The following is a 16360-nucleotide window of genomic DNA, read 5'->3' as shown; positions in this document are numbered from 1 at the left end:
CATCCATGCAGACCTAGGTAGCACTACCACCCCCAACCCTCAACCCTCAATCCTTAAACCCCCTCCATCCCCACGACGGGCCAATAATTATCCCCCCTCCCCCACCTGCATAACCACCAACATCCCCACCAGCCACCAACAATCTCTCGTCTCAGTAGTCAGTCAATCCACACCGCCTGCCTCCCCTTACCTCCACACCCGCATCCACCCGCATCCCCATCCACATCCACCTCCACCTCCACATCCGCATCCACATCCACCGCCCTATCCTCATCGCTTCGCCCATCCATGACCCATCTCCTCACCGACCCGACTCCATCCCCCCTCACATACCACTCCACGGGAGGAATTAACATTAAGGTTAAAGTTAGGGTTACACCTACAGATAAGAACCTACGCCGCGTCCGCGTGACTGTCAAAGGCACCTCACTCATCTAAAAACATAGTCTAAACAAGATTGGTCGGGCACAACCTAAATGCCCAAACCGTCTGTCATATAAATACGGATGTCTGAACTGTTGCCGATTAATTACCCCGTTATCCTCTTTATTATGGAACCGCACTTCCTCGAATTAAATCGGGAAATGGGGGAGATATCTCGAGGGTGACTTCTCCGTAAATGGTCCTAAACGGCGTTTGAAGATGTACATGCAAACATGGCCGATGTAGCTAGCATCATCACCATAGGTGGAGTTGTATCCAGTATAAGCTTTCCCCGCAGAACACCCTCTACCAGTACCATCTCGTGCCGATGCAAGGGATGAGGGTCCGCAGGGCTATCTGTCATCGGACACCGCCTGTTCGGGGCCATCTTGCTGGGAGCTACCATCTTAGGACATGCTCAGTGAGGATCTCCCGGTTTAGCAGTATCACGTCGACTAATAAGGGGAAGGTCATAGAGGCGACAGGTAATAGTGGACGTGATGTCTTGATATGTAGACTGAATATGCCCATAAATCTGTATTAAAAATGCGTGCTAAGATACAATTCTCTAGTCCGGGGTAGAAGTAAGAAAAGAATGAGATGAAGGTTTTTTTTTCTGGGAAGGGTATTGGTTCAGATTTAAAGGAGGAAGGGGGTTATTGCGGTTTGATTAAGCGTGGGTATTTGGATGTGGTTGGGACATTCTGTGTTTTAGGGTTGACAATTTATATCTTTTGGGACGGTGGAGGATCGTTGGTAGGGAACTGAAGAATTCCAGACCATTTTCAGCTTTTACTTCTTATCTTTTTTTACAGACATACTTTTATATGCACAATACTATGCAATTATATTTCCACAAACGAAAAAACATACATCATCAGCTCTGCGCAGTGTATATCAACCTGATCACATGACAAAAGAAACAACCATCACTATGCTGTCATTATTATATTATACTTTAAGCCTCTCACCTCAACAAATGGGGCTGTGGTTTAGTGGTATAATATTCCCTTAGCATGGGAGAGGTCCGGGGTTCGATTCCCCGCAGCTCCATTACTTTTTGCTTTTTCTTTTTATCTCTCCCGTTAGAGATGGCATCTGCCGCAGTGGAGAAAGGGTCTCAGTCAAAGTGAAACACTGCTTTGGACCAAGTTAGGGTCAGAGGCGATTGACCGGCCCCCTCCTAAAATTCGGGGTAAGTTGGCTCAGCTAAAAACGGTACAGGGTGGCAGATATCTTGACGTCAGCTTGCTTGGCTATCAACAAGTGCTAACAAATAAATTTGGTCCTAAGAGGGCTGGCTATCATGGTGCTGAGAAGGACGAACTATTTCGTCACACTCACCGTCACCAACACAGGATGCCGGGAATATGTGAATCGTGCCGTAGGAGCAGGGACAAAGCTAGCACCGGGATGACCGCTTGGCCAAAATGGTTTTCACACGCCAAAGCCGGACTATATGATCCGGAGTAATCATTGCCACAGATGGGCAGACCGAGAAGCAACCAGATAGACATGCTTATGAACCGATACATTATCCCTGATCCTATTGCCAAAATCTATTTAATGGTCTTTTCCACAACCCCCCCCCCCCCATTTGAAGAACTTTTCTATCTGAACGTGCGGTCTGGGCTGCTTTTTAATATGTGCAGAATAGAAATAGACAATGGGCCACTGAAGGCTCAAATTGAAGGCTCAAAAGACGTGTATCGGGTAGGGATAGTTATCATCGCTACTGGCAATTCTCTTCTTCGACACCATATTCCAGACCCCCACACCGTATTTTGTGGATCTTCGTCATCCGGGAATTCCGGGTGATCGCTTTTAGTATTATCCTGGCTTGGCCACTAAAACCTCTTGGAGAAATATATTTTTCAGTGTTCACACCCAGTAACTATGGAGCAAAGAATCTCTTGCCATGGTTTATATAGAGTAACTTCTCGATATTTTCTGTCTTGCTGTCCCCAAAGAGAGCATCTTACCATTTCTCAACCTTTTCCTTAGACCAAAAGTCTTTGAATATTACCTAAAGGTCAACAACTTCAGGGCTGTTCCGGGTCCTAATTGAAAAAGGATAAATATAAAAAACACCAACATGTTCAGCCGGGGTTGATGTGATGGCACATATTGCATCACGATCCCTGCCTTTCAAAGTTGGGATATCGTGAGTACTCAGTAGGTAACGTGTCCAGACTATCGCTTTTTGCACAGTGGCCTTCGTCACACACCACCCGGAAAAATTCTGGCGTTATCAAACCCCTCGACATATCGATATGGCGATCTCGCATGCCGATTTCCCAACCCAGCTTCCGTTTCGAATAATTTTGCACGCAATGTTGAGGATTTGCTCGTCCTTCTCGAAAAGATCTTTTTGATATTCGTCTTTCCAACATCCTGTATACATAGCGTTGGTATTGCATCGCTGCTCTGACCTAGCTCGTAGGACCTCGGCGTCCGATAGAAGCTGGCCTTGTCGAAAATAACATCGCCTTGTTTAATATTCTAGAGAACGTCTTTCATCTTTTGCTGTTCCCACTGGCAGGCTTCCGTTTACAGTCAGGCCAAGGCATTCTATAGATGCACGTTTCTGCAACATGCCGAATTCGGCCGTATGGCATTGAATATACACTCACTCTTTGAGCGACCAACGATTTCGGGGTTCCAGCGTCGAGGATATATAATATAACATGTAAAGCGATAATATATCTCACTAGCGTTTCTCATGTGAGTTACCAGACACCAAGGGAAAATGTTGTCACAGAACCCTAGTTTCTCGCTGCCAAGATCCAGGGGATATTACCTGGTGCGATAACAACGTCCCTTAACCCATACCTGTCTCTTTTCTTTGAGGCCCCTGATACTCCCTGGGAGACTACATAAGAGCCCGGCTGTCTTTTATAAATTGACTGTACAATGGGTCCACCATATCCGACCGGGACATTATGTTGGAGATATAAACCAAGCAAGAGGTTGAAATTGGAAGATGGATGACATCTTGAGCCAGTAGCGCTTGTTGCCTAGCAATATGTATAGATTGATGGATGGTGAAGAGTCTAAGTTTTTGAGGGTTTGAAGTGAGAGGCACATTTTTTTTATAGGCGCCTGGCAAGGCCTTTCACTGCGACTGCATTCATATCCTTTCGTCATGTCCATTACCTTTTGTCTACTTAAATAGAGGCCGCCTTTCACTATTCTGTATAATGTTTACTGCTGGTATCATGTCTACTTAGCAATGTTCTATGTATAAAACAATAAAGAAGTTCTGTCAGAAGGGAAAGCATCCCAATACTTCTTTCGCAACCCTCTCAGTCGTTGGCTTTGAATGATTCTTCCAGCTCGGCCTTGGCCAAAATCCTATGGCTGTATATATGTGTGTGCCTGAGAGACCTTAGTGACATCATCACATTTGTTGGCCTGGAGAATAATCCCATGCTGGTGTTGACGAATTATTGCTCTTTAGGCGACTCGGAGGTTCGATTTGGCATCATTGCCCCCGGGGAGATGGGGTCACTGGCCCTTGGTCGCATTTCCCGCCATATTGTGACCCTTCGCCCAAGATATGCCATCAATGAATCTGCAGACGGTTTTGATGGAGATGGTGTCAGGACCGCAGGTGTCCCTCTTCCGCAGCGCCATGCGCAGGAATACTCCTTTTGCCGCAGTGGCGCTCGTCAGATGGGCATCTGTATTCTGTTAACGCAGGATAAGAAAGAGAATTCCATGGCGTTTATATCTTGATAACCCTGAGGGTTCGTCACAGCTTCTTTCTCTCCACATGTGTTATTTGATGGTAAGTCAGCCTTCGGCGTAGCTCACTGGGATATAGTAAGGGTTGGTTGGAGGAGGGAGGGAGGGAGCCAGACGGCCGGAGACAAAAGCGGTGGCTGGGCACACGGCATTGCGGCGCTACCGAGCCACGGCTACATCTGTACGGAGTACAACCGAAAAAAAAAAAAAAAAAAAAAAAACAAGACAAAAAGAAGAATCGCTCTCCGATAGGGGGAATCGAACCCCCGGCTGCCGTGTGAGAGACGGCGATGTTAGCCACTACACCATATCGGATTCTTGTTGAAGTGATGTATTTTTTTGATTACATCATTCAGACGTAGAAATTGTATCACCTGAAGTTGATCGCGCGCCAACCCTAAACCACCATACATTTTATTAAAAGTTATTCACCAGGCCCTACTACTTCATTACTATTCTACCCTCAAGGAAAACCATAATCTACCGATAGTCCGTCCACAAAACCCTCCCACGCGACCTAAGAAGGACCCAAACCATCGATCTCAGGTATAACTTACCGTTGCTTCGGACCCACCACGAACAGTCACCACGAACAGACCTATTGCCTTCTGACTCCAGATATCTAGACAGCCTCGACGAGGAGGTAAAAATAATTGATTATGCAAAAGCAGGCACCGGTGTGCGAATTTATCTGTCAGCAGGTATGCAATCAATCTATTTATCATAGCCATCATTCATCACATCAAAAATATATACACGAACCCTCGCCCAGTACTTGATAGACAGCCGTACATGTATCACTCTCTATACTATATATAGACTTTATGTATAGTATACATAAAGTCTAAGCCACGACCCTCCTCTCCCTCCGCATCGCAAACCAAGACTGCGCCCCCCTCCCCCCAAGCTCCGTGAAATCCATCCTCATCTCCTCCAGATCCTCCCACCCAAACTTGCGATACAGCGAGTATCCATCCGTGGTGGCTTCAAGATACACCCTGGCGTTCCTGGCGTCCGCGCGCTCCAGGCCCCACCGGAGAAGCGCCGTCCCGACACCCTTCCCTTGTGCCTCGGGGATGGTGGCTAGGAATTCAAGGACTGGAACGAGTCAGCAGCCATTATATTAACCACAAACTCTCCTGTAGGGAAATCGGGTTCGAGATGGAATACCAAAAAAAGAAAAAGCGAGAGAGGGAAGGAAGGGGTTGGGTTAGCCATACCAAAATCATCCTCCTGGACATAACTCTCCTGCTTGCCCTTCAACATGTCCCAAAACCGGGCGTGGACATCCTTCCTCATGTTCTCGGGGTAGGCCTTCCCGTTGGCATGCCCCGCGAGGGTCTCGGCCCCCACGGGAGATAACTCCACCACGCTTGTCGGCTCGCCGGGGATCACCCACCGCGCGTACCCGATGATCTGGCCCGTTTCGTCGTCGACCGCGGCCACGACGTGGACCTGGGGCGAGACGAGCTTGTCGAGGCACCGGGCGGTCTTGAGGGGGAGGACGCCGTCGATGTTGACGCTCGGGAAGAGGTTGTCCCACATGGGTTGGTGCCGGAAACTGACGATGTTGATTATGGCGAGGTTGGGAGCGTCTTGCTCTGTCGCGTAGCGGATGGTGAAGGGCATTTTGAGGGGTTTGGGGGGGGAGTGGTTGAGGAGGAATTGAGGGGTGTTTGGTAGGGTTATGTACACCTCTTTAATGAGTGTTAAATGTCCGTCTGTAGAGTGACTCGAAAGGATCACCCCGTGAGTCACTTCTGGACGCGGGGGGAAGGGGGGGTTCGGTGATTGGCGTGGTCCCGGCCCTAAAGGCGAACTAACCGGGAAGGAAGCCGGAGATATGCAGTCGCGTGGCGAAGATTGGGGGCAGATAAGGGCAGTCTGGGGTGATGAACCGTGGAAGAGGGTCGGCCTAGTCCGATTATGACCAAAGATATCAGTACCAAGAAGATTTGTAGAAGCAAGGGGGGTAGACAGCACTTTATATATGCGGACAAAACTGCCGTCTCGCGGGGTGGGAAAGTGGATGCTGCTGACGCACGCTAAACCCCACGCGGTGCCCGACAGTGTGTGTCGCTCGTGTTCATTATCTGCCTATTCGGGCAGGAGATTCGTTGGAAGCGCTCAGTAAGTACATAGTGGCTGGCGCTTTTTTATAATACTATTAATAGTGTACAGAATATTGTATCGTCATCTCCCTGCGGCACTCGGATGCTGAATGTATGTCCCGTCCACGTTTCCCTCCAGATCATTCCCCTCGTCGCTATCCACGTCCACGTCTACCGTGCGCAGGATACCGTGCTGGCTGTTGTCGCTCTTTGCGTCGAAGCCGGTTTTTCGGGACCCGAGAGGGATGGTTGACTCGGGCTCGGAATGAAGACGCTCGGGGCCGGGGGTCGATGGCAGCGTGAAGGTGAATCCCAAACGCGGGCGTGAGTTGGTGCCCGAGCGGGAGTTCCTGGACTCGAAGGCCTTGCGGAATAATGGGCGGAGGGTGGGGATGCAGGCAGCGACGATGACCACGTTTTGTTCGACACTGGGACGATTAGAAGTTGCAGACAAGACAGGGGGAGGGAAGGAAGCGGCGCGTACAGGCCCCAAAGAACCAACGGAACGATCTTGTATACTGCTTGATTTAGCGATCTGTCTACCAGATTCGACAAGGAGGTGGGTCTACTGACGAGGATCCGTACGGTTCGAGAACAGGTGTATGTATGTTGCCTTGACGATGGTGACAAGCGCCGAGAGAAAGGTCAGTCCCATCATGACGCATACCGCCCACTTGGTTGACGCTCGCATCTGCAGATTCCAAAACGCGCTGATGGGCACAACGGCCAGCACGATGTCCGTGACTGTTGTGTACGCGCTGACCCAGTAAAGGTATGCATTGAAGACGGACTCGTCCCAGCATTTGCCTTCAATGGAGGGTTTCCAGAGCATTTGTGTTGGCTTGCATTGTAGGAAAAGCAGGATGATGGAGACCATGGCAAAGACAACTTGCAGGGCGACCATGGCGTAAAGGCATCGGGTGCGGAGAGGATTCGGGTCAAGGAGGCGGCTCACGAGAATGGCGATGGCGATGTTGGGGAAGCTGAAGGAAGCTGAATGATCCAGGTTAGCTTTTGGGCTCCAATCTGTTAACCTGTATGGCTGGACGGACCGATGTTGAAGGCTGACAATATTAGCTTAGTCGCTGCGAAGCCGGGGTGGCACTTATTGTGAGGGTATCGGTACATACGGAATGCCAATACATGCCATTTGGATGCCATCTCGAATCCCTCCATGCCATGTTCTGCAATCACTGCGGCTGTGTGTCGTCCCAGGCCCAGGAAGACCGAGTGGGACACGATCCCAGCGGCAATGACACTAAGGGTCTAATGGAGACATTAGTGCTCGTCTACTTTCACATGGTTACCTTGCCTACCAAGGAGAATAGAATGAAGAAGTCATCCCAGCCGAGGTCTTTGGCGACATGGCCACGGGCAAGGAGCTTGAGGAAGACGGTCGCAGTCGCAGTGCCCGTGAACACCCACCCAAGAACATTGATTTCGGTCGCTCGACTCTCGCTGAAGTCCACATCTGTATCAATGGTAGCCATAGTGGGACAGCGGCGGTTGATCAGATTGTCTTGTCTGGACGTTCATGGGAGACATGCTCCGAAGGGACAATGTAGTCGACAAAAAGGCCCCCGGTCCAGATATGGGCCCATTCCAATGTAAAGAGGGCACATATATCCGCGGGGGAATAGGGGCGACATTTGCCTGAGGGCTTGGGTGGCTTTTCAAATTAAGTTTCTTTCATAAAAGTGCTACTATCCTGGGCAAAACGCGAAATCCAAATCATCACATTAGCAAAACTTCAGTATGATAGTTCAGGAAGTATGAAATTATATCAGTCTTACCCAAGTCTGCATACCCTGATGGTCTGAGTCGCTATATCACTATCACATCACTGAATGAAACCGAACGAAAAGAAATAAAGAAATCCATAAGATTCGGCATCCTGACCGAGGGCATAGCTTGCCATCTGTATCACAAATAATCCGTTGCCGATCACCGAATGTCCAGCCCACCAGCCCCAGTCCACCTGGCAAACAGCGCCAATTGGCGTCGATGACAACTTGCGGCGCTGCTTAATAGGCATATTATAGAGTCTGTGAGCGAGCGGTCCGCGCTCCCGGCCAGGGGCTGGGGTGCCAGCAACCGGGGGCCTGTCAGAGGCCAAACCTCCCGCTTCGGCCGATGGAACGATCAAGCTCCAGATTTCAAGTGCCGGACTCCCGAAAGCCGGTTCGTTTTGGGCCAGCTAGGAAATCAGAGTGTCATCCGCGGAGACCCGGCGGACTGACTAGTAGGGGATGTGTCAAACCTAGTATCATTCAGTATCATGCCTACTTAGGCGTTTGGACACCTTTTTAGTCGAGTGTTCTGTTTGGTCTGTCAGGATGCTCGGGAGTTGAGATGTGATGTGACGGTGCCAGTCAGTTAGTGCACGGGCTAGTGGCATCCTAAATTAGTGCACAGCTCAGCTCGTCCCCCATCTTATCCCCCAAACGAAGAAGAGCTTTATTGCCTGCATATGGCCCGTTGCATCTCACTTATTCATTAGGGGTGACCCATGCGACTGGGCGACCATTGCCGAGGCCAGGGTACTGTACTATGCAGGGCCGAGAGACACCCGTTAGGGCTGAGAGACAGGGCACCAGAGACAAGACAGCCGCCTGGTGTCGAGGTGCCGAGCTTTGCACTCTCAATATAACCTGCTCGATTAGACTAGTTAAGTGACTAAACCAGAGGAATGGAATCAGGGAACCCATGTAGCATAGAGCTGGTGAATTGCAACCCTCAAAATGACCACCCCCCCAAACCAACCTTCCACATCTTCGGCTCGAACATCAGCAAATCGCTCTCGCCGATAATCCACAACGCCGCCTTCGCGCACCACCACCTCCCCCACAACTACAACTACACCATCCACAAATGCGTCTCCCTAACCGACGCCCTAACTACCTTTAATCCACGCCCCCTCCTTCGGCGGCGCCAGCGTCACCATGACGCACAAACTAACCGCCTTCGCGCACTGCACCTCGTCACCTCCTACGCGCCCTCCCTGCCCCCCCAAACGCAACCGGACTAGTCCTCGGCGCCGCCCGCGCAGCCGTCTACGCCCTTTTCCAAGAGAAATCCATCACCAAGATCATGGTCTGCAACCGGACACTCGCCAAGGCGCAGCGCATCGTGGACGATTTCGCGGACTTGAATCCTGCGGTGCAGGGGCTGGGGGGACTCAAAGAGAGTGGATTTGGGGCAGAGGTGGATGTGGGGATTGGCACGATTCCGGGCCGGGGACGGTTACCACGGAAGAGGATTTCGGGGGGGGGGGGGGGCTGTTTGGGAAGCGCAGGGGGCTTTGTGTGGAGATGGCGGATACGCCGAAGGTTACGCCGCTGATGAGGGTTACGGGGCGGTTGGGGTGGGAGGTGCAGGATGGGTTGGAGGTGTTGGTGAGACAGGCAGTTGTGCAGTATGGGGTTGAAGGAGGAGCCGGTGGTTCGGTTCGCGTTCGAGGCGTTGGCCTGGGGGACGTATATCGATACGTGGGACGCGATGTGGGAGGTCGTTCGGCGTGTCGATCGGCCGAATTTTGGTGTTTGTCTGGATACGTTCAATATCGCGGGCAGGGTTTGGGCGGATCCGGCGAGCGGGGACGGAAGGACCCCCGATGCGGATATGGCTTTGGCGGAGTCGTTGGAACGTCTGGTCCGGACAGTCGATGTGAAGAAGGTGTTCTATGTCCAGGTCGTTGATGCGGAGAAGATGGAGCAGCCGCTTCTGCCCGGTCACCCGTTTCATGTCGATGGGCAGCCTCCGCGCATGAGCTGGAGCCGCAATGCCAGGACGTTCCTGTATGAGACGGATCGAGGCGCGTATATGCCCGTGGTGGAAGTTGCGCGGGTGATCTTGAAGGGGCTGAAATACGAGGGATGGGTGTCGATGGAGCTGTTCTCCAGGACAATGGCGGATCCCGATCCGACGGTGCCGCGCTCGCATTCCCAGCGGGCGATCAGGGCGTGGGAGCAGCTGGCGAAGGAGCTGGATCTGTAGTCAAATGCTGTTACTGACTGTTTTAGGACTATATCTTATGAGCCTGCTCCATCAATATCCTGCATGTTTGGTAGCTGAGCAAGAAAGTCGGTGTCCAGATTCCCGGCGTAGAGCCCTAGATTCTCCGCGAATGTCGGCTCATGGCTGTTCGCGCGTTAGTTGTGAGTCGTTCAGGCAAGGATGCGCCGTGCCACGTACCGGGCTTGGGGTAAAGAGGCTATCATTTCCTTGAAAAGGGCATCCGAAGCCTTCTGTCTGCCTTCCAGGTTGGTCGCGCCCACCTGCAGCGTCGATCAGAGCGGGTATGGACAGGTCCGGGGGTATTGCTTGCTGGTCGATTTCCGCCAACGTAGTCGTTGAAGTGGCGCCTTGTACATCAGTAGCTCGAGTCTGATCCACGCGCGAATCTTGAGTGGCCGATTGGCTGACTGGCCGTGCATATGGCGATGAGTCTCGGGGCCGACGATATAAGGGGGGTGGGGAGACTTCTGCAGATGGCGATCGGTAGTGGCAACGTAGAACCTCGACTCTTCAGCACGCCGCGTTAGTCGAGATATTAACAATTCCTTGTCTGGGCTTTCCACGTCGAGGAGAGTGGTACGCAGACACCCATGGATCTGATGAACAAAGCAGCAGAGCAGCGGGGGCTGGAGCGTGCCGGTTAATTCGCGATATGCATCCAGCATATCGAGCGTGGAGCGAAAGCTCTTGAAGACGAGATCCTTGACGCTGGGCTCGAACAGTCCGCACCTTTTTACCAGGGCAAAGATGGCGAATGACGCCGTGAGATGCAGCGTCAGGACGGTAGGGGTGGCGAACTCGAGGCCCTTATAGGGGTAGCGCTCGCCAATCAGCGCCAGTATCCCTTTCAGTTCGATCAGAAGATCATGCGCCGGGAACGGAGCTCGCGTCGAGCAAGGATGCAGGATTCGAGTGAGCCGAGTCATAAGGTCGTGGATGAGATTGAGGGCACTCAGGGATCGCAACGCGTCCTTCGAGACAGATGTCTGCCCACGTCGGCGCGATATCAACCACTTCTCCCACTCATCCACGTCATTCTCGTCCACCTGGCGGCAGTAGTTCCGATCAGCGATTGTGACCTGGGGTGTCATGTCGAAAGCACCCGCTATTAGATTTTCCAGAAGAATACACGCGTTCAACGTGTGCTGATAGCGCCCAACCATGGCGTTTTCCTCCACCAACTTCAGCTTCCTGGTCAGCTCCCCGGAGAGTCGACATGCACCGGAAAGATCGCCGGCCAGAAAGGGCGTGGCATCCTTCCTGGTTATCGCATCTGGAGGAGTATGCCTGATGCGGAGGACCTCCCGGCGTTCCACCATGGGGAGCCAGCTGTGTATGTGTGCGAAATAATACTCCGGCAATTTATCTGTGTTTTCGGGAAAAGGCAGTGCGAGATAATGGGTATACCTCCCGGCTATTGGATTCCCCGACTCATCAATCTCAGAATCAGGGGGTTTCTGGCTGGTCGGAGCTGTCCTCATCATCTTGATATTCTGCAACAAAAACAACGTCGTTGTCGTCGTCTTCTACAACCATCACTTCTTTCTCTTCTGTGATCTCTTGTTCGGGCTGCCGCAAGGGCTCTGACACTGGCTCCGGCACTGACACTGGCTCTGGCTCTGGCTCTAGGGCTGGCCCTGGCACCTGGGCTGGCTCTGGAATTGACACTGGCATTGACTCTGGCATTGACTCTGGCTCTGGTATTGACTCTGGCACTGGCACCGGTTCTGGCACCGGCTCCAGCTCACTCGCCGTCTCCTCCTCATCGGCCTCAGGATTCAACAGTCTTGCAACATCCTTCGCCAGCTTCGAATTTCGCCACAGATCTGCCAGTTGGCCGGCCGCAGACCGGGCCTTGTCGCGATGAGCCCGCAGCACGCGCCGCAGCGTGTTCTCACTATCCGGGATCTGATCCAAAAACAGACCCATGGACATCTCCAAGCTTCGAACATAACCCTGCTGCAATCCGCGATGCCGAATGGCGATGTCGTAGGTACAGGTCCGATCGATCGATCGGCAAATGGAGCAGGCAGGCTGTTCCCCGTCACATTTGGACTTGCGGCGCCGACACTGGTCGCACGCGCGAGTGATGCGTCGTCGCTTCGCGGCGGGAGCTCCGGGCATGATACCGACCGTGCTGATGATAGTCGGTCTATCGCCTATACCAGAGGGGCGTCTGTTCTGGCTGGGATAAACCGAGGGTTGCTGGGCGGGTGTGAATTCAGGCCCGGATCAGGTGAGCGGGTAGGAATTTACGCGACGGATGGGGGCCGAGAGCCTGGATGAAGTCATTTCATGGGCTGACTAGCTGCATCCTGCAGAGAGCGACAACCGGATGTCCCGAGGTGTGAGATACTTCTCCATGTCGGCCTCTCACCCACTCCCCTCCACCACCGAGGAACCCCAACTGTTGCGGCAATACAAACTTGGATTTCTTCAACCGCACGCAGGAACTGACCGATGTACGTGACTCATGCGATATGGTCAAGGTTTTCTCTGACATCTCCAGGTCGCATATGGAACACCACACACTCCGCTGAGAGAGTCCATGTATAGTCGCGCATGCAAGGGCTGGGTGGTCGTCGACGGGCTGGAAGTCCTCTTGGAGCAGGGCATCGCGCAGTACGAGCTGTTCACGAAACGACCTGCCCCCGTCAATGTCAATTTCAGCTTTCCCCTATTGCTCGGGCGAATCGGATTTTGATGGGAGAAAAGGTTCAGCTTCACTGGCACGCGTCAACGGGCGTGGTTGGGGATGTCAGGGAGCGGATGGGCGAGAAGACCAAGAAGAGTGGAGGAGATCACGAGTCACCAAGTGAATGGCACGATGAGGGCATTTCTGGCTCTTTCCCCGGTTTTTCTCCACTGGCGGTTCCTTCCCCATTTCTCCCCTCTTCATCTCTCTCCGGCTGTGATCAGATCACTGTAGGGACTCCGCATTCTGATATAAACCGCGATAAACTTCCGATCCTCCTGTGTAAACGCATTCGCATCTACTACACGGGTTATGGCAATGGCAATCAACAACGTCTAGATTGTGAGCACTTATCTAATTTCCTCGGAAACAGCCCAACCTGTCCGGCTACATTCATACAGGCAAAGAGGTAAAGCCTGCCAGTCCATGACCTTGCCGCTCACTAGCGGCCTCTTACTCCCAGCCTCTGCTTGACTAATGTTCTCCGTCGGGGCAGTATGCCAGCATCTGATGCATTGTTATATGGTGATCTACCCCGTCACAATGACCTATGAACGCGAATGACAAGTAGATTCATTCACTCCAACACAGGAGCTTAGAACTTTTCCATATCGTGGAAATCCTCTGTCGCAGAGCTTCCTCGGTTATATCGTCTACGAGTGAACATCTGTCTTCACACTCGGAAAACTCATACCGACCCATAGCTTGACATGTTTGGCAACCCCCAACACTTCGCTTCGACCTTCCCTCGGATGACCAAAAGCTATGCCTCTCAATCCCTGCCTTGTCAGCCCGGAAGGCAGAGGGGAAGCGGAATGCAACGTCGTATTCGGAGAGTCCCTGGATTTACCAGGAGGTCATCCACCTCCTGCTGCCAGAATTGGAAAGCAAGACTACGCCTGCCGTCGCGTCATGCGTGATTTTACGTGCTCTCGAAACGTTAAGCAATACATGCCCCGTACCCCTCCTGAGCTCCTGCATGACTTTACCAACACCGGCCACAGACAGCTCTAACCGATGGGGTCACTACCTCGACGGCTCTTCCTATCGCATCCAGCCGGTCGAGATCAACAGCTTTTTGGACAAAGAAGAACAGGCTCTGTCCTGGTGCTTCGCACGAATGGGTCAATCCCTTCCCCTCACTCTTCCCCAACCGAACTAATGCGTGTCATAGATTTCCGTGGTGGACTCGTGTCCGAAGCCCGAAGAGAAGACCATCATTCCTATCCACTACTGGATCCTCCACAGCATGAGCCCCACCGAAGCGTCGGAACTCTTCCTTGCCTCCAATGTCTAGATATTCCATAGTCAACGCAAAATATACCGCGTTCCTCGGCTCCCAGCCCCCCAGGCTCTAGGACTGCTGTTCGGGCCCGAGATGCAAACCCAGATCCCTGCATCCTGCGTCTCATGCTACATCTCCAGTCCGGAAGAAAGGAATCCATACGTGCCTCGCTGGCGGCGGCTATTCAATAATGTGCAGCAGCGGTACGAGATTCGGCCGAGCCAGATGAAGCCAATCGTTAGTTTCTCGGACATGATGAACGGAAGTGGGGGTCGGAGTCTGTTCCCAACGGGTCTGTGTGGGAATGACGCTGGTAGTGCGTTCTACCTTAAACATAGTATAGATCTCGATAGTCTACCCACACCGATAGTGGCGATAATATCGGGGGAGTTAGATATATCACATTTGCACGCTGCTCGTCTTTGCAGAGGAAGCCGAAGACAGATTCTATACGATGACGACCTACGCCTCTGCTCGAGATGCTGACAGGTGGAGATTAGAAATCCGTCCTCTGGCATGCACGTCAGATATGCGCGATCTCCGCATCTAATGCACATCAGCAAGGCACCCCTCTTTGAAATCGAGTTTGTTTCAGTCAAGGTTATCAATGTTCGTACTCCGTAGGAGGGGCTGGACCGGTGCAGAGAAAAGGCTGAGGATGCATGATGTTGGATTAATAATGGGTACGATTATGCGCATAGCAAAACATGGGCAGGACCAATGGTATGATTCTGGGTCTGATCGAGAGAGATTAATATCTCCACCTTGACAGGGATGGGGCGGGACGATCGACGGTCTAAGATTCGGCTACGGAGGGACTCGGATGCTGCGCTCGATCCGCCCAGCGAGATATCTCCGGCGATGGGAGGATGACGTCCGTGACGAGGGCATCCATTTCAGCACCCGGTATACTGTTGAGCTCCTGTTGAGCCAATTCAATGGCTGATATGGGACTCCATTGCGATCTGTCAAGACTCCAGCCTCGCTCCCCCCCAAACCGACCTCATCACTCTTCAGGACCGCAGTGGAGCAAGCTCCCGCCTCAGCTTTTTTCAGCTCCGTTCAGCTCGGCTCCGTCATGCCACGCTGATAGGAGCATTCGGCCGAGCGTGGAGGCCGTCGCGATCCCAGTCCAGCCGTCCGTGTCTCTGGTTCGCGCGTGCGTCCCGATCCGCCGTGGAGCGGGCAACTTAGGGCTCCACCGTTCGTCATCCCGGTCCAGTGTCAGTGCCAAAGAATCAATCGGGGTGCTCGACTACACCCGAAACAAGAAAATAATATTAATCAAGTATCTATCATCAACTCTCGGCCGCAACCCGCTTCAACACAATCTCCAACCCCTGGGCCCCCACCGGCAGATCCGCCCCGTCATCGTTCCGATCGAAATACACGCGCCAAATGCCCTCATTCTGCTGCTCCTCCCGCCCGTCCGGCAGCCGCACCGCCAGCCACCCCTCCCACCCCTCCAGCGTCACCCGCTGCTCATCCTTCGTCCAGTCGAACGGGCCACACACCTGGCCCTCGCTGTCCGGACGGCCTCCCCACCGCAGCTCGTTCGTCTCCTTGTCCAGAAACACCCACCGCAGCGTGGGCGGCTGCTCCCCCGTAATCGTCACCAGCCCGGACGTGTTCTCCGGAGGGAAGTCCGGATGGGCAAAGAAGCCCCCGTTGAACAGGGTCATCCCTTCCGTCGGAGACTTCGTGAGGTATATCTGCATGTCTCATGTCCGATTAGCATTTGGCTACTGCGCCTGTCGTATGATGGTAGCATGATGCCTTGCCCGGAGATCTCGCGGAGCCCCTAAATAGGAAAACAGACAAGGATCGATGGAGGGTAATACGCACCCGACCGTCCTGACCCACAAAGGCCTTTGCATTCTGGATCTGCTCGCGTTGCGCAGTCGTCCCCTGGGTGAGGGAGCAGCTGGCTACTAGATGGCAGCGCTGCTTCCGGGAGGATTGCTGGCGGTTTGTTTCATGGTCGCGCGTGTGTTGGGTGGCTTCGTTGAGTCCGACCATGGTTGGCAGCATGGCGGCCATCATGGCGATGCCGAGGACCATCTTTTTTTTCAGATTATTATT

The 16360-nt window shown here is 52.8% G+C and overlaps 7 protein-coding genes and 2 non-coding genes across 9 annotated transcripts; 3 read left to right on the top strand and 6 right to left on the bottom strand.

Moving 5' to 3' along the window:
- Window positions 1-90: 90 nt before the first annotated feature.
- BO70DRAFT_217655 (uncharacterized protein) lies at window positions 91-635 on the bottom strand. Its single transcript, XM_025538699.1, has one exon. It carries the CDS (start codon window positions 432-434, stop codon window positions 159-161), a length of 276 nt encoding a protein of 91 aa, XP_025400447.1. The 5' UTR covers window positions 435-635; the 3' UTR covers window positions 91-158.
- Window positions 636-1404: 769 nt separating this feature from the next.
- On the top strand, window positions 1405-1476 carry BO70DRAFT_t122. The gene has a single exon. It is a non-coding gene; the product is annotated as a tRNA-Ala (tRNA).
- Window positions 1477-4413: 2937 nt separating this feature from the next.
- BO70DRAFT_t118 lies at window positions 4414-4485 on the bottom strand. The gene has a single exon. It is a non-coding gene; the product is annotated as a tRNA-Glu (tRNA).
- A 394-nt stretch (window positions 4486-4879) lies between these two features.
- On the bottom strand, window positions 4880-6106 carry BO70DRAFT_378622 (GNAT family N-acetyltransferase; the record flags this gene model as incomplete). Its single annotated transcript, XM_025545277.1, has 4 exons — window positions 5391-6106; window positions 5052-5268; window positions 4933-4979; window positions 4880-4884 (listed from the first exon to the last, which is right to left on the bottom strand). The coding sequence occupies exons 1-4, from the start codon at window positions 5797-5799 to the stop codon at window positions 4880-4882; spliced, it is 678 nt and encodes a 225-aa protein (XP_025400446.1). The 5' UTR covers window positions 5800-6106.
- A 128-nt stretch (window positions 6107-6234) lies between these two features.
- On the bottom strand, window positions 6235-7859 carry BO70DRAFT_360754 (uncharacterized protein). The gene is made up of 6 exons (XM_025542862.1): window positions 7598-7859; window positions 7412-7547; window positions 7334-7345; window positions 6855-7274; window positions 6766-6799; window positions 6235-6709 (listed from the first exon to the last, which is right to left on the bottom strand). Exons 1-6 carry the CDS (start codon window positions 7769-7771, stop codon window positions 6364-6366), a joined length of 1122 nt encoding a protein of 373 aa, XP_025400445.1. The 5' UTR covers window positions 7772-7859; the 3' UTR covers window positions 6235-6363.
- A 1827-nt stretch (window positions 7860-9686) lies between these two features.
- BO70DRAFT_289350 (xylose isomerase-like protein) lies at window positions 9687-10277 on the top strand (the record flags this gene model as incomplete). Its single annotated transcript, XM_025539311.1, has 1 exon — window positions 9687-10277. A coding segment is annotated over one exon (591 nt), but the record flags the coding sequence as incomplete, so codon positions are not given.
- Window positions 10278-10570: 293 nt separating this feature from the next.
- Window positions 10571-12567, bottom strand: BO70DRAFT_422979 (uncharacterized protein; the record flags this gene model as incomplete). Its single annotated transcript, XM_025547575.1, has 2 exons — window positions 11905-12567; window positions 10571-11705 (listed from the first exon to the last, which is right to left on the bottom strand). Exons 1-2 carry the CDS (start codon window positions 12420-12422, stop codon window positions 10571-10573), a joined length of 1653 nt encoding a protein of 550 aa, XP_025400443.1. The 5' UTR covers window positions 12423-12567.
- Window positions 12568-12708: 141 nt separating this feature from the next.
- BO70DRAFT_428006 (uncharacterized protein) lies at window positions 12709-15224 on the top strand (the record flags this gene model as incomplete). Its single annotated transcript, XM_025547930.1, has 7 exons — window positions 12709-12760; window positions 12808-12957; window positions 14168-14284; window positions 14345-14594; window positions 14707-14767; window positions 14839-14887; window positions 15051-15224. Exons 2-7 carry the CDS (start codon window positions 12847-12849, stop codon window positions 15222-15224), a joined length of 762 nt encoding a protein of 253 aa, XP_025400442.1. The 5' UTR covers window positions 12709-12760; window positions 12808-12846.
- A 352-nt stretch (window positions 15225-15576) lies between these two features.
- Window positions 15577-16360, bottom strand: BO70DRAFT_378619 (uncharacterized protein; the record flags this gene model as incomplete). The annotated part of the gene is made up of 2 exons (XM_025545276.1): window positions 16124-16360; window positions 15577-15990 (listed from the first exon to the last, which is right to left on the bottom strand). The coding sequence occupies exons 1-2, from the start codon at window positions 16337-16339 to the stop codon at window positions 15577-15579; spliced, it is 630 nt and encodes a 209-aa protein (XP_025400441.1). The 5' UTR covers window positions 16340-16360.

This window comes from Aspergillus heteromorphus (assembly GCF_003184545.1).
Source record: "Aspergillus heteromorphus CBS 117.55 chromosome Unknown BO70scaffold_8, whole genome shotgun sequence".
Classification (NCBI taxonomy): domain Eukaryota; kingdom Fungi; phylum Ascomycota; class Eurotiomycetes; order Eurotiales; family Aspergillaceae; genus Aspergillus; species Aspergillus heteromorphus.
Note: the sequence above shows the minus strand (reverse complement) of the source record. Positions and strands in the feature narration are given on the sequence as shown.